At 41.8% G+C, this 16545-nt stretch overlaps 2 protein-coding genes across 9 annotated transcripts in view; one reads left to right on the forward strand and one right to left on the reverse strand.

Moving 5' to 3' along the window:
- Positions 1-15404, forward strand: part of Terf1 (telomeric repeat binding factor 1) — a 54301-nt gene extending 38897 nt beyond the window's left edge. For 5 of the 8 annotated variants that reach the window (XR_010050174.1, XR_001199431.3, XR_010050178.1 and 2 more), the window contains one exon: positions 1-15404. The gene's annotated coding sequence lies outside the window, so the exon portion shown is untranslated. The other 3 variants (XR_010050175.1, XR_010050177.1, XR_010050176.1) reach the window with 3 other exon arrangements.
- Positions 4856-16545, reverse strand: part of Sbspon (somatomedin B and thrombospondin type 1 domain containing) — a 25791-nt gene continuing 14101 nt past the window's right edge. Inside the window, exons 3-5 of the mRNA XM_013143771.2 lie at positions 10057-10147; positions 8362-8538; positions 4856-6466 (exon numbers count right to left, since the gene is read on the reverse strand). Of these exons, the coding sequence (XP_012999225.2) occupies positions 6349-6466; positions 8362-8538; positions 10057-10147 (386 nt within the window). The 3' untranslated portion in view covers positions 4856-6348. The remainder of the gene's footprint in view (positions 6467-8361; positions 8539-10056; positions 10148-16545) is intronic.

A 16545-nucleotide genomic window follows, 5' to 3' on the forward strand; every position in this document is an offset into this window, starting at 1 on the left:
GTGCAGTGGTGCATGCTTGTAATCCCAGCACTCAGGAGCCCTGGCTGCATTGTGAAACCCTGCCTCCAAATGACGAAAAAGTATCCTTTGTCACAAAACTTCAACAACTCAGGTGTCCAGGTGCATTGTATACCCTCCCTTTCTGTCCAGTGTTCTCAGTAGTGCAAAATTATGACATTTTGTCATCTTTCAGATTTTGATGTTTTTTGTATTTTTATTTGTAGTTTCTTCCTGAAATATTACTTCCATTTTTATGAAGTTAGTGTATACTAATAACCTCAAAATTAAAATTGTTTTACACAGCTTAAAATGAGAAACACACTTCTCTTTTACCAGTTTTTGGTAGGACCCTGCTCAACTTTGTAGCTCTGTTCTCAGGTTTGTTTTGTGTTTCCTCTGATACTGGCGATTGAACACAGGGCCTTCGCCCTGAACTACATCCCCAGCCCTTGTCTTACTAAATTGCTAAGTTGACCTGACTGGGCTTGAACTTGGTATCCTTCTGCCTCAGCCTCCCAGAGTTTTGTGTTACAGAGGTGTTCAGCACCTTGAAAACATGCTCATGATTCTGTTTGTTACTTTTAAAAGTTTACAATATTACACATCTCTTACCATGTAAAATGAAGTGTTCAGGCTGTGTGCTCCCTCGGTACCCAGCCCATGCACACACGTTCCTCCTGTGTATGTGGTCTTCTTCTCTAACTTCTAGCACTTTTCTAGCAGTTTTTGGCTAAATGGACAGTTAGTGTTTATATCATGACAATGTGGACTCTGCAACTCTGTGAGCTGTGTAGTTTCTGATGCCTATTACTCAGTCTCCGAATTCTCTGACTAAACTGAAGGGCTTTGAACAAACTGAATTATGTCAGTAATTTTAACCGCTGTGCCATTTTCTTGGTACCATCCCTCCTGCTTTGTATCCCTGGGGATCATGCGAGCTAAGCAGCAGCTCCACCCCTGAGCAACACTTCAGCCCTCCGCCCTCCTGCACCTGGCTGGTCAGGCTGTTCTCCAGGTTAGCTGGCACAAGCTGTCAAGCTTAATTTATGCTTTCTCCATGCCCAGCGGATCCCAGGCATCTCCCTGGCATGTTTCCTATTTCCTGGCCTCTATGACTTGTCTTACACTTCTGTTTAGGTTAAGTACCTCCTCTTCCTAAACCATCCCCAGACAGATCCATAGAATGAAACATTTTGTGTGCACTTTTGAAAATACCTTTATACTGTTTTCACATGTGACTAATGCTTTTATTGGGTATAGGATTTTAGGTTAGAAAATACTTTCTTTTTTAATTTCAAAGGCGTTTCTCTATTATCCTGTAATTTCAAATGTTTCTTTGGTCTGATACCATTCTAGTTACTGATCCTTTACATGTGACTTTCTTTTTTCTCTGTGGAAGAGTTTAGATGCTTCTCCATATCTAGTCATCAGGAATTTCATGATATCTTAGTGTGATTTTTTTTTTTTTTAAGAAAACTAATTAGCCAGACACACATTGGGCATAGAGAACTCCCATTATTCAGATTCTAGATGTTGGGAGTGACAGCAGATCAGGGTGTGGGAAAGCTGGCTGGGAACATAGGTGTGACTTGTTAATTATAGGACCCCAGAACACCTGTATAGAACAGTTCTCAAAGCCCTGGATGTGGACTTCTCCAAGAACTCGAGCAGGTTTCCAGTAATGTTATAGATTAAAAATTGATGGGCAGCTTAACACCAGCTGATTTAAACCAGTGTAGTGCTGAGCAGAGATGGCCTACCTGAGGAAATCTGCCAGCATAAATAGAGACTTGTAGGAGAAGAGCGAGGCATTATGGGTTTCTCTAAGTGTTGCTGTTTTGAGCTGTTGGTTCTCCTGGAGGAGCTCATCATGTCTAGCTTCCCCAGTGTGAGTTTTGGGATCTCCATGTTGCTGAGGATGGCTGTGGTGCTTTTCAGGCAAGCTCTGGTTCTTACTTTGAGCATGACTTCTTGGCTCCAGCGTAGAACTCTCAACCTACCAGCACAGCTCTTTCACCCTGCTGGCATAGACTTCCTAGTTTCCATCACTGATCTATGGGCCTTCCCAGCTTAGATCCATAAAAGAGACCAGCGTAGGGGGCTGGGGATTTAGCTCAGCGGCATAAGCGCCTGTCTTGCAAGCAGGCAGTTGTGACTTTGATCCTCGGTACCGATAAAAAGGAAAAAGACCAAAAAAAAAAAAAAAAAAAAGACCGGCGTGAATCCTTCTCGTGGGCTCTAAACCGCCAGTTGGATTTGTGGGAGGCATTGTCATGGGCTCTAGGTCTTCATGCAGGACATTGCTGTGGGATCCAGGCCCTTGGCTGAATATTCTGTTTTTAGTATTATAGACAAATTTCCTGTACTTTCTTGTGTTAAACTTTGGGTGATCATTATAAATAATATAAATTCTGTGTCCCGATTCTAATTGTTCTCCTCACAACCCCTGACTAACACAAATAGGACGGCATTCTGACCTCAGCCTGAGGTAGGGGACCTGAGTACTGCCTCTCAGGACCCGTGTGTAGATGTTCTCATGGTTTTCCCCGAGACTTGGACAGTACAAAGGGAAACACACCAAGAACCTGCTGTCATGCTTTCCTCACTAAGCCTGCCCTGCTTCCTCCAGGATATACTTTTTATCTTGCTTTTCCCTCCTCTACTCAGCCCAAGGTTACTCTGCAGAGCCAGTTTCTCACTCCTCACTGTTACTTTCTCAAATAAATGTTGCCACTGCTTTTGCTCATTTCATTCAATTCTTTGTTCCAGATGTAAAGAACCAAAAGGCGAGCAACCCAAAACCCAGTAACATTTACTTGGCGAGCTACTTTTACAAGGAGCTACTTTGATAACAGTGGAACTTTGCTTTTGTTTTAACAGTAGAACTTTTAAGATAAAGCCGTTCAGTCCCCCTGTCCCTCAAAAGTCTCTACCTTGCTTTCACACTTTCTCAGTAATGGCTGACAGAAAATGCCAGGTTCACATTTTACCTCAGAGCACGGAGGCTTTCATCTACTGGCCTTCAAACACCACTCATGGTGATGAGAAGACTGCCGCCTTCTCCCAGGGACTCCCGCTCCTGCACTGTCATCTGTTTTCCTCTCTCTGAAAGGTTTTATGTCCTGTCTTTTCTTTATCTTTGATTTTAAATTTCACAGATTTATCTCTAGGGGAGGAAATTTTTAAAATTCATCTTGCTCTCTGGTGGACATTTCTATTCTCACTTGAAAGAATGGCTCTCACCTCTGATTCTGCCTTCTTCTCTCTGTTTTATGAGATTGAGATGCTGTCCCTGCACCAAGAGGGCCACATCTTTACATGTTTGAAAGCGAAACTTCTGGCTTATCCATCAGTAGAAGCTCATTTGCTTTGAATCTTCAAAGAATTCTTCAGAATCACTGGGCTGTGGTACAGGTTTAATTTCCTTGGTGAGTCCTATGATCTCCAGGGAAATTTTGGAAGGACGAGTAAACGTGTATCAGTCACTTAGACCTAGAAGTTTCACTTCTCTTCCAGTGTCTCATCACCTGATCTCTTCTTCCTCAGAATGCCCAGCCCTTGCTTTCAAAATCAGCTTGCAGATGGGGTAGGGATGGAATGCTGTTTTGTTTTGTCTTGTCTGTTTTGTTTTTGAGACAGAGTCTCACTGTGTAGTCTAGGCAGTGTTGAACTCACGGTGTAGCCGAGGCTGACCTCTAGAACTCTGAGCAATCCTGCCTCAGCTTCCCCAGTGCTGGGATTATAGACATAAGCCACCACTCCCTGAAATTTGCAATTGTTTGTGTGAGACTTCACTAGAATATTCTTACAGCGCAAAAAACTAGTTTTATTTTATATCACTTTTGTGCATACTTTGTGCAAAGATGAGTGATTGAATTTTTTATTTATTTTTGTCTTTTTTTGAGATGGGGGTCTCGCTATGTAGTTTAGGCTGGCCTTGAGCTCACTTTGTAGCCCAGGCTGGTCTTGAACTTAAGATCCTCCCACCTCAGCCTCCCGAGTGCTGGGATAACAGGCGTGAGCCACCACGCCCGACTGTGATTAAAATCTTTATACCAGAAGAGACCCAAACAATTTAAATTATCATCGTTTATGCTAAATTATGACAGTCTCAAATAAATCAACTAAAGCCAGACTGGTGCAATTATACTTCTTCTTGAGATTTTGGTTTTTGGGGTTTTTTTGTCCTCTTAACTCTTTTTTCCTTTTTTTTTTTTTTTTTAACTTTTCAAAATTATCATTATCCCCAATACCTTTCCTCTCCTTTCCTGGTGACTATATTTATTTTTTATTCAAATTGCTTTCCATATGCACATTTGAACACCAGTTTGATAATTGATTCTCAAGTCCATAAATCATCATGGAGTGTCTGTAGAAAGGACCTTAACAGTAAGATATTCATTAAAAAAGAATCCCAAGAGGTCTTTAAATTCTTTGATCTTTAACTTTAAAAATAATCAACCTGATTCTTCATTAATCACTTGGATTACATGTTTCAGTTCTGAGCTATTTTTTAGGGCCCTTGTACAATTAATAACAAGCTTTTCAAAACTATTATTTAATAGTCAAGTCTTCCAGCCTATGAAATTTTTTCAAGAGCAGAAATAACAAACTACCACTTTAATATGAGAGTAATTTGTTCTCATGTGCTAAAAATTAAATGCATAAGGAGAAAAATGATACAACCCTATGTTAAATGTTACACATTGGAACCATAAATGCCATAGCTGTACTGCTATTAGTAGTCATACCTATTAATTCTCAAGGATTTCTTCTTGTATTTTCAGTGAAATTTTCTTCCTTTTTTGACCCTTCAGAAATTTTGGGTTATTTTCTAGTCAAACAAGTGAAGAACTTTTACACATGTGAACAGAAAGTTTATTTTATAAAAATTTTAAGTAACATTGCAAAGTACTCAGACATATCTTCAAATATTGTACTTTATAAATGTTTTCAAAAGTCTTAAAATGTTAATACTGAACCTACAGTTGCTAGCCTTGATGAGCTTCAGATTTTTCAATTTCTGAAGAACTTAATTTTCCATAAAAAATAACTGACACAGTACAGTCAGAAATATTGCTGCTGTGACTTTTCCATGCCCTTTAGGATTGCTGCTGTCATTACATTAATACCAAGAAATATGCATTGTAGTAAACCATTTGTTAGTGAATAACCATGTAATACAATTGAAAACAAATTTTATGCAGGTTATATCTCAAGACTCAGTTCTCCAAAGAAATATTCTGAATTTAAGATCTGTTCCTAAGCTGAAGCAGGGTTGGCTTATACAGCTCAGACTGGCTTTTCACTGAAAGCAAGCCCTGGATGGGAAGCCCAGGTGTGGCTCTTAACTGCAGTGTTAAGTTGTCATCTCAGGTCCTTTCAGCAGGCCATTTTCTCTTGTGCTCATGATGCTCTTTCTAATCATAAAATATGTAGATTGTGTTTTCTCTCTTGTGTGTGTGATCATAGCACCCGCAGTGAAATCCATGGCTTCTGTCATCTGTGCTCCTCCTGCCTTCCACCTCAAACCAACAAATATATATTGGTAAAAAAGTACTGCAGTGAGCCCCCATCAACTAAATTTGAAGTTGGACCCTGAAAGATTATTTTATCCAGCTTCAGGTTTCAAGCCTTGGAAATGATTTTAGACAGGAACAGTGATAGAATTTTCATATGAAAGCAATTATGTTCATTGTCACCAAAATTTCTCTTCATGAAAATTACAATATTTAAAAGACATCTGTTGACCTAGAATGCATATTTGACTATTCTTTTCATTTAACTGAAAAAAATCTCTTCTCCAAAAAATATTGTAGCATAGCTATTGATTAAAACTCTGATAGAAATTTTAAACAACTTTTCCCTGTAGAAAATTATTTCTGATAATTTTACTTGAAATTATTTCACCATGTATGGAATAACATAAGAAATGTGTCAGAAATATATATATATGTACTTTTTAAAAATGAGAATCTTTTAAGAGACTATGAAATAAGATTTTTAAAAAATATCCATTTTTTAAGTAATCCATTTAAGTAAAGGCTTCTCACCAAAAAGTAGACTGGACCATGTGGTCATAATTCTAGTGCAGACAGACATACGGTCTTGGAACATACAACACAAAGGACATAAGACCACAGGAGCTTTTCTAGTGAGTCCTCATGTTAGTAAAGATAAAGACACTTTTCCTTGAGAATCAGTCCCTACGTTTCCTTTCTCAAATTCCTCACTGCGTGGCAATGACTTGTGTTCCAGAACCTCAGCCAAACAGTGTCTGAAGGTCTGTAAGTGTTGAACACAACAATATTTAGCACATTTATGAACACATTTTGAAAACATGCAAATCTATATAAAAATGAAACTGTGAACAGCTGGACAAGAACACTGGTTTACACGCCGAACTTTTTTCCAGGTCCCTTGACATCGAGGATTGCCAATTGCTTGCCAGTGGAGGCTCTGATTTCTGAAATGATAATTTGGAGATGTTACACTAAAAGCAAACCAAAGAAAATTCTAATTTACAAAATTATAGAATGGGGTTTGGGAATTTTTTTTAAAAAAATACTAATCTCAGAGTTTTGAAGTGCTTTATAAATTTTTTTTTAAATTTCAGTGATCACAAAGGTTTCTTTTCCTTAGGCTCTGTCAAAATAAGTTACCAATTTATCCCTTATTAGAGGGTACCCTTGTGTTGAGAGAGTTTCCTGGAGTTGCTTTATTCATTTCTTCCACTGGATCTGAATAAAAGTACCGCAGAAGGAAAATGACTGTTTCACATATATTTAAACTAGAAGGTCTAGCTGGGTAAGGTGGTTGTACACCCGTCTAATCCCAGCACTCAGGAGGCTGAGGCAGGAGGATTACTGACAGTTCAAGGTCAGCATGGTTATATAGTGAGATCAAGATCAGCCCAGACTACGTAGTGAGACCTTAAACAAATAAATAGGAGAGTCTAAGCCAAATGCACTCTTTGATTTCTTTCCAAGTCTTTGATTTTATAATAAAAATGGGAGAAGCGGAAAGCAAGAAAGGCCAGATTATTAAAATTATTATTTTTAAAGTTACTGCTCCCTTAGCCAGGGGTTTAAGCTTTTTCTTTATGGGGTACAAATTGAATTATAAATTCATTTAAAATCAAACTGTGGATGAGGTATTCAGAAAGATATTAAGTTTCATTTGGTATGAATTCCTTACCCAGTTTATTATTCATACAGTATATTCAATAAAGGCTTCTAGGCACAAGTGACTAATAAATTCATATCATTAAGTATTGAAGCATACAATGGAAATAATGATTAATGAGAAAGGTCGATATTTTACTGTTCCATCAGGATTTTTACCAGTTCTACCTGAAATCCTGGAAACTATAATCCATGTGTGACCTAAATTGGTCTCTGTCCAGTAACTGTTCCAGCCTACATTAACACTCTTAATTACAAAGGGCATTATCAGATATAGCTGATAAGTACAGGATTGAGATCCATTTCCAGGGTGATGAAATGTCTTTGGAGAGAATTCTTTCACAAAATGTGTGGATTTGCATGGGATTGTCACCTTGCAGAGCTGAGCCTACCATTCTCATGATCATGATTTCATGAGAAAACCCCACTGTGCGCTGGCTCAGAACAGCATGGATGCGAAACGCTGGGCAGAGTGAGCAAACCATGACCTTCTCTAGCCTGCGCCTCTTTTTGTACAGACTATGCACTAAGAATGATTTTACCTTTACAAGGATTTAAAAGAAAATGACAAAAGAATTTCATGATACATAAAAAATTCTATGAAATTCAAATCTGAGCATCCATAAATAAAACGTTAGTTAAAGCCAAGGTTTACATAGCATCTAGTCCTGCTTCCCTGCCTCTGTATCAGAGCTGAGCAGCTGTGACAAAGGCCAGATGGAATACAGAGCCAAAAAGTCTACTCTAGCATTTAACTGGAAAAGTTTTCTGACCTCCAACCAAAGCAAGTATTAAAAATCTGCTCCTCTCAGAGACTGCAATTTACCTGATCTGAAGTGGGATTGGGAGTCTACACATTTCTTTCTGTATCCCAAGTGAGTTGGATTTAAATGATCTTCAGAATATTACTATGAAACAATCAGGTTTTAGTGTTCCTTTGGGTACCTGATCTGAACCTCAGGAGCCAAGGTGACCCATGCAACTCTGCTCAGAGAGCCTGAGCCCTGCAGTAAGAACTGAAGATCTGGACTCAGGAACTGCTGGACAGATGATTTCTCCACACTGCTCAAATCACAACATATGTCACATACTGGTCAGCGGCTCAGAGTGCGGAGGGGACAGGTGCTCAGAAGACATAATGATAATTTGAGTCTTGCAATCCATTTCCCTCCCTTACCCATCAGAGTCCAGACCGTCCCCGGAGCAGCGAAGGCTCTCAGCGTTCATAGCTGGAGGCTGACAGTCCACACACACTGTGTACCCCTCGCGGAGATACTGCATCCACCGAGTCAGGGGCCCGTGTTCCAGAGCACAGTGAGGAGTCAAGGACTCGGTTTTGAACTCCATACAGTATCTAAAGCAAAACAGGGGAGGGTTCACTTGCTGTAATTAGAGGTGGTCTAACATCACAGGAAGTCTTAGGAAATCTGTCCTGTCCATGGGAACCTGGCCAGCTCGAGCAGGGAATGAGTGCATCTTCACAAGTTTCTCACAAGTCACACAAAGCTGACAGTTTCTCCTTTGCAGAATGACTACTGCTACTGCTACTGCTTCTACTACACTATGTACTGCTGAACAACATGAGGAAACCTTTTCTCATCTTTCTCAGTCCGTAACTGAATTATATGATCAACATGAATTTCACATTTGGACAACCTGTGTCCTGCCAGTCAGACAGGTTGTATAGAAAAGCATATGTTTTAGTAGAAAGACAGTCCGGGATAATGTTGCAGATATTGTAAAGAATTACATAAATAGAAGGGGACCTTGCGTGAACCCAGAGTAGGCTTGTTCTTGACACCCAGGCCAGCACCCGTGCTGTTCTGCCCCCCAGAAGTTCCCAGGAGCCTTTCCTGCACTCACCACCTGGCCTGCCTGCATCATCTGGGCTCATGTCAGTGAGTCTCAACTTGGAATCAAGCACCCAAGTTCTATCAGGCATCACAGATGAAAGCAGAAATGGGAAGCTGAGCGATGTTTTCTGTGGCAAAGCTTGGTGTCAGCATATCCTGGCTTGTTGGAAATGCTGACATCCTTGTGACTCTGAAGTTCTCAGGGAAGAGTACTGGACATGCTGAGTTTCTGAGAGTTTGTGTAGCATGCCTCTCCAAGTCTTCAGGGGAACAGACAACAAAAACCCCAAGTGTCACAAAAGAAAGACACTATTTTCAGATTAATGGGCTGATATTTTTATTCATCAACTAATGAGTTGTAACAGGTTAAGTGGGAACTTTGGAAAAACTGCTCCAAAGATTTTTAACAGTGATAGGTACTGCTTATCTTTAGTTATTGGGGTCAGAAATTGTACAGTTCTGCATCAATCAACTTTTGAAGACCTGCCATGCTATTGTCTCCTTAGATGCTCATATCAACCTCAAGTGGTGGGTATTAATACTCTCACTTCTCAAGAAAAAAAACCTGAAGTGGAACAGTTATGGCTAGTGAGCTTGTGGCCATCCAATCTCTTATCTGATGGCAGAAGAGAGGACCTCAGGTGAGCATAGGGGTGCCTTCCAGTCTTATCAACAGCAAAAATCCTCTGAACTCAAGTGTGGGTCACTTTCAAGTTCACCGAGAGAGATGATTTTGGAGCCCATGGCTCCATACAGACTCTAGGAAGAGCATCTTTCTTGCTCTTACGATTATTTTTATGTTTTATGTACCTGTTTTTTCTTGGGGATCAGACCTCAGAGACAGGTAAGTCTTTCCAGCCCCCACAAAAAAGAGGGAGGGGACAAGTACTTTCTTGACTCGTCATGTTTTACTGGAAGTGGGTGAACAAGTTACAGAAAAAGCAGAGAAGGCAAATAAGTCTTTTGGATAAACTTGACTACGTGACTAGAAAAGAGTAATAATAATAATACCAAATTACCCAGGTTCCTCTGGGTGCTTGGACCACTGTGGAGATGCAGCTTGTCTCGTTCTCTCCTTGTTGAATGCAGAGGTAGTTATAAAGGCAGGGACTACAAAAGGGAGAATTATGTTAAATTCACGCAGCCAAAGGAATCAGAACAAATCCTCTGTCATGCCATTTCTAAGCCCTTGGCGCCCCATCAAGCAGGGAAATGAGGCTAAGCTACAAGATCCACAGAACCAAATTAAAGGTTTATGCACATGCAGATGACACGGGACTGCAGGCCTCAGACAAGCACATTTGTCTGCAGTAACAAAACCAAAAGAGAAGGAGAAAAAAATAGCCAATGGGAAATAATAAAAAGATGTAGGAAAGTGAGGGAATAGAGATTGTAAGAGAAGAAAATTACAGGAAAAGTAAAATAGAGAAAAAGATGAAAGGGAGAAAAAACCCAGAGAAATGAAAGGAGACAAAATGGACAATCAGGAGAAACGAGAAAGAATAAAAGCAAGCAAAGGAAAGAAGTGTGGGTGCTCCCGCAGCTCCCGGAGCTGCAGCCCACACCCCCTGCTCCTGCACGGTGCTGGCCAGGACAGTGTCCCCAGGCAGCCCTGGACTCTGACAGGATGGGTGGGGGAGAAGAGCCAAGAGTTCCTCCTGCCTCTGATCTACTGCACTTCACTGTGTGGAATGGAGCTGCCTGGGGGTGGAACCCAGAGCCTTCCATGTGCTAGGCAAGCACTGCCACTGGGCTACATTTCTTCTCTTTGTGGGAGCAGATGGAAGAATATACTGGGGATCGTACCTCAGGTCTTTGCACCAAACTACCTCACCAGCCCTCTAAAATTTCTTTTTCTTTTCTTTTCTTTTCTTTTTTTTTAATTCAAGGCAGGGTCTCGCTAGGTTGACCAGGCTGGCCACAGACTCCCAAGTAGTCAGTATTACAGTTGTGCACTACACACTCAGCTCCTTTTCTATTTCATTTTGTGAGCCATGTTCCCACATTGTCACTAAATCTACAGTTGCATCCTTTGCTATCTGTCGCACCTGGGGGTAACTTCTTGATTCTACTCCAATGTCACTTCAAAAAGACAGGGTTTTGCCTCATTCCTCACTATATATATATCCCTTATACATTGAGACACTAAATAGCTGTGTGCAATAAATGGATGAGTAAAATTATGAAATCTTCACCAAAGCGCACAGTCCTGGTTCCTTATGGTCTTCTCTTCCTAAAGTCATTCATCCCAGGAACCCCAGAGAATGCCAAAATCCTCAGGTGCTCAAGTCCCTTAAATAAAATGTCACAGTATTCACAAATAGCCTACAGACAGCCTACCATATGCTTTAAGTCAATTCTGGATCTTACTTGTAATACTACCGTATAAACACTAATAAATAGTTGTGATACTGTGTCACTCCAGGAATAGCATAGAAAAAGTCTGCTTGTTCAATACACAGGCACTTTTCCCCTCCAATACTTTCGCCTCTTGGTTGGCTGATTTGCAGGTGTACACTTCGGATATGGAGGGCTCTGTCAGCCCTGCAAGGGAGACAGCTCAACAAACCTTCCTCCCTTTCACTTCAGGAACTGGACAACCCTGTGAAAGGCAGACAGAAGCTGATGAGGGCTCCTGAGATACTAAGGTCATCATCAACAGGGGCAGTGGCAGGAGGGCCCTGACTGGGAAAAGGATGCGGAGAGCTTGCAGGCTGGTTTATGTGGCTCCTTCCTGCCACTAGAGGGCAGGTCTCATTTCTTATTTAGGTTTTCTTGAGGTGGAGTCATTTTTATTGCACTAGAGAATGTAAGACAAGAGCAGCCTAATAATGCCAAGTAGTCACTTGTTTCTAAGACTTGCAGGCATGGTTCCCACTTCATGTGGTTTGGTGCCCAATCTCCCCAGTGTGGAAACATCCATCCGTACAGCAAACCCAGAGCCCCAGCTGGTAGGGTTCTTTCTTGCTGCAGTGACTTGTTCAACTGATTTCCAGAAAAACCATGTCATGCTTTTTAAATGTGACTATAGTTTTTGCATTTTAAAAATTCAGAGGTGAGGACATGTAGCAGGAGTCTTCTCTCTCAGACTTAATGATCAGCAACAGAAACATCTAAAGGACGGTAATTTTCCCATGTGTTTTCAATTCTGTTCTTTTGACACATTTATGTGTTTAGTCACGAAGTGAAGAATAAATTTACTGCTAAATGCTTGCACATTTAGTAGTAAATCATACACATCAGACTAAAATATCCTCAGGATATGTTTCTTTTGTTCAAATCATTTATATGCTCTCCTAATTTGTACTGCATGTATCAGTACAAAAGTTCAAAGCTACCAAACTTCATGGATACTGCAGAAAAAGTGAGACAAGGGATGGAGATGCAGCTCAGTGTGAAGCCCTGGGTCCAGTCGCCACTGCAGAAGGAAAAACTTCAAGGTTCAAATGTAAATAGGGCAGAGACAGGCAGTCCTGTGCCTCAGGGTCACCTATGATTGCAGAGTTCCGCCATTCTGGGCAGCCTAGTTCTCATGAAGTACTCACATTCTGAGCTATTTTCCCTTTCTGTCCCAAATCACCACCCTCCACATGAAGTCAGATTTAAGAAAGGAAATGGGCGAATTTGAACATTACACTCCAAAGTCCCATGAGGCCGAGAAGGCGGACCAACATGCAACCATAGTGGCCCCTTGCATTTACAGGCTGCGGGCTCACAGAGTGATTTCATGCATGCTTCTTTGCAGAAACTTTGTAAACTGTGAATGTCAGTTTTACTCCTCAGACTCAGAGAGGTGCCATGTGGAGAAAAGGGCCAGCACAAAAGATGTCTTCTGTCCTCAGACTCAGGATCTGTGCTTCAAGGCCTGTGATGGCGCATTGCGTAAGTGAGCCAGTCACCCTGCCTGCTCTCTGTCCCCGCCCCTGCACCCCAGGGCTCAATGGGGGCACATTCTACTGCAAGAGTATCGTCCCCCTACATGGAATCTCTAGCAAGCAGACCAGGAGCCAGATCACCCCAAGCTCTCCAAACCAGCGCCTCTTTTTAATATGCCCCACACATTTAACTTTCATTACTTAACAGTGGTGAATGATTTAGAAATTAGTTATGCCTGCAGTCCCACTTCTGCTTATGTGCAGAAACACGTAGCTCAGTGCCCTGGGACAAACTGTCCATAAATGTTAGCTCCCCTTCCGTTCCCCTTCCTGACAACAATATTCTAATGTAATACATTCTCTGTTCACAGGCCATTTGCCAACTTTGCTGGCAATCTGTGAGCCTGACATTGTTCAGTTTTACAACAACTTCCACTTCTAAAGGCATGGCACCGCACGTATTCCTTTGAACATGAAAGTAAATTAAATTTGCCTTAGGAATTTTGTAAGCCCTTGGACACAATAGAGTACTACAAAAGCGCTGCTCTGTAGATACAGTACCAAAGAGAATTAAAGGGAAATCTGACAAACAGCTACCTGGAAACACACTGATCTCTATGTAGGAGAAAAATTCATATGAACATCAGTAATGTGCAACAAATTCAGTAATTCAGTTATTTACGTCTGTTTTTGTGAAAAATGCAGTCACAAGGATTAGATGAAATGGGAAAAAATCCACAGCTATTATTTGCTCAGTAACAAGACAGTTTCACTGATTGTGTTTCATTCTTTGGCTTTATGGAGCCTTTATTTTTCTACTTAGTTATCAGAATCTCTAATCCCAGTTTTCATGCTAGTGATAATGGTTAACAGAAAAACAACATGAAAAGAGGAAAACTCATGGGTTTAGGGCCACGAGGGCCAGGTTTAAATTCTGATAGACTTGACAAGTGCTGCCACTTCCCAGAACTCCAGTGCCCGCATATGTTAATAAAGGAGGATCATCTTGTCCACCTCCCTCCAATAATCATGGCCCCCAAAGAGGTCCAGAGCCTATGGATATGTTGTTTTATATGGCAAAGAGGAATTAAAGTTACAAATAAAATTAAAATGTTTAAAATAGGAAAAGTCTCCCAGATTATCTAGGTAAGCCCCACAAAATCCAAGGGACTTAAACAAAATCTAGTCATAGGGAGATGTGGCTGCCGATGAAAGGCACAGAGAGAGCCAGGGTTGCCGCCTGTGAAGACAGGAGAAACAGCCAGGAGGAAGGGACAGAGATACGAGAAGGCTGTCCAGTTACACACTCTAGCACCTGCTTAAATTTTAACATCCTTTGCCTTTTGATAGGCTAAGAATTTCACAGTTAAAGCCTGATTGTATTAGTCCTAGACATCTTTCTCTTCTCTTTGCTCTCGTGTTTTACTATATGCAACAAACAGAAGCCAACACTTCAACACTTTGCTTGCAACTCTCCTTAGGTGAATATCCAAGTTTCAACTCGAAGGGTCATCACCTTCAAGTTCTACTTTTCACATACCTGCAGGATACAATCTGCTCTGCTTTCCTTACATTAAGGATCACCCTTCATCCATGAAAAAGTAAGGACACAGATACCCCCTTGAGCCTTCATTTCTGCCTGCTGACACCTTGGCTTAGGTCCAGGTAGACCTGTGTTGGAATTCTGTCACACAAAGACTGATGTGTGCTGTATTAAGTCACTAAATTTCCAATGTTACTATTGTAGCCATAGAAAACTAATGCACTCTGTGGTAGGACTGCTATGAAAATGTGAATCAGTAATGTCTATAAAAGCTCGCTGCCCTGCAGATGTTCGCGTGTCATGCAGCAAAGCCCCCTGCTCTGTGAACAGTGTACAGGAGACCAAGCAGCAGGCCTGAGAGCACCTGGGCTTACGCACACTCTCCTCCTCTGGGTTCCCACACCAACCTAAGCTGCATCTCTCTGCCACAATGCTCGACACCAGGTCATTATGAAGGACGGTGCATTTTTTTTTGAAGTCTGGAGTCCCAAAACATACCACAGCACTGGCATGTGGTAGTTGCTTCATGTTAAGTCAGCGAAAGAAAAATGAATGCACAGAGCTAGGAGTTGTAGCACATGTCTACAATCCCAGAACTCCGGGAGGTTGAGGCAGGAGGCTCACAAGTTCAAGCCCAGGCTGAGCAACTTAGATTTGTTTATCTGATTATTTATCTAATAAGTAGATAAACAAATAGACTAGGAGTGTAACTCAGTACAAAATCAGCACCTTGTGCCATCAGAAAAAGAAAAAGCAACACAGGAGCTGGAATGGAACAAGACCCAAGCATCCTTGAGGAACTCCTGAGATCAGATGTGTGTGTTATTGTCTCTTCTTTTCTCCTAAATGTCCGTCATTTTCTGAAGTGTATTCCATGAACACTAGTAATTTTAGTGAAATGCCTCTAAGAAAAAAGTTATCTAATCAAATAAAGTGGGAACACATTGCCTACGTGTGTGTGAGTGTATCATTGTATGTTTTGAGAAGTTCCATGGTAGAGAAGATGAATCCCCCTCTTGGTGCACCATTGTCATAAAAGAGAATGCACTTTGGAAACTTCTGCCAGCTGTGATACAGGCAGGGCTCTGTATCCATGCCCAGCCTATAACACAGGGCCAGGAACTGCTGGACTCCTGGAGACCTTGCTGCAATTCAGAGTGCTGGGCCACTCCAGAGGCTCTGACCCATGGGCCTTGGTGGGTCTCTGGGGATGTGGTGCACTTGCTCTTGGTCCAGGATCCCTCCTTTTCTCCCTGGGCAGTGTGTGACAGGAATCATCCCTCCCAAAATACCTCAAAGGAAGGGGGACCTTGGAGATCAAAGTCAGGGCTAAAAGTGTAGAGATTTCTCCTTTTGCCAAACCAGATTATTATTTTATGTTGTAAGGAGAAGTGACTGAGTACAGATATCTCCTGCTAGTGAACCCAAAGTTTCTAATAACTTGCGTAGGTGAGGGCAAGTGACTGCTTGCTTAGCACAACCTCTTGGTAAGGTGTTGTGGCAGGAGAGTAAATTAGGAAGCCAGAGTATCTGGAGAAGAGGAGGCCCACACCTCCTACTAAAGAAGAGGTCCCAGGGGCTGCGCAGGGCTGTGTCTGCCCAGGGCCACCCTTAAGGAGTGTGGCTCCTGTCTGCTGATGTCCTCCTCAGGCCGTGTTGCCTAGCCTCCTCTCCTGGACCCTCCTGCAGAGTCCTGTTCTAAAGATACGGGGGCTTTAGAAGCCTGGGAACAACCTGGGAGGGAAGGGGTTGGGGGAATCAACGATGTATCACAGCAGTCTGCTCCCCAAGCTGTTTCTTGGTGTTCCTGCAGAGAGCCTGACTGGACCAGACTGTGACCTACAGCTACTTCCCTAAGCAGCTACTCTAGAGGCACTAAACTACCCAAGATAAAACTATGCTGTTTTAGCCACGGGATGCTCCAGGCGCCATTTATAGCACAGGAATCCTTTCCGATCTCAGAACTGATTACAACAAACCTGCAGAAAACACCCCAGTGGCTTTTAAGGCTCTGAAAAGTCAGAGGGTGCTGTCTGTGCTCCCCACAAACAGCCTTCACTCAGTTCTCAAAGAAGCCCCCAGGGTTATGT

This window comes from Cavia porcellus, unplaced genomic scaffold, assembly GCF_034190915.1.
Source record: "Cavia porcellus strain 051 isolate PalLab524CR breed Dunkin Hartley unplaced genomic scaffold, mCavPor4.1 scaffold_10, whole genome shotgun sequence".
Lineage (NCBI taxonomy): Eukaryota > Metazoa > Chordata > Mammalia > Rodentia > Caviidae > Cavia > Cavia porcellus.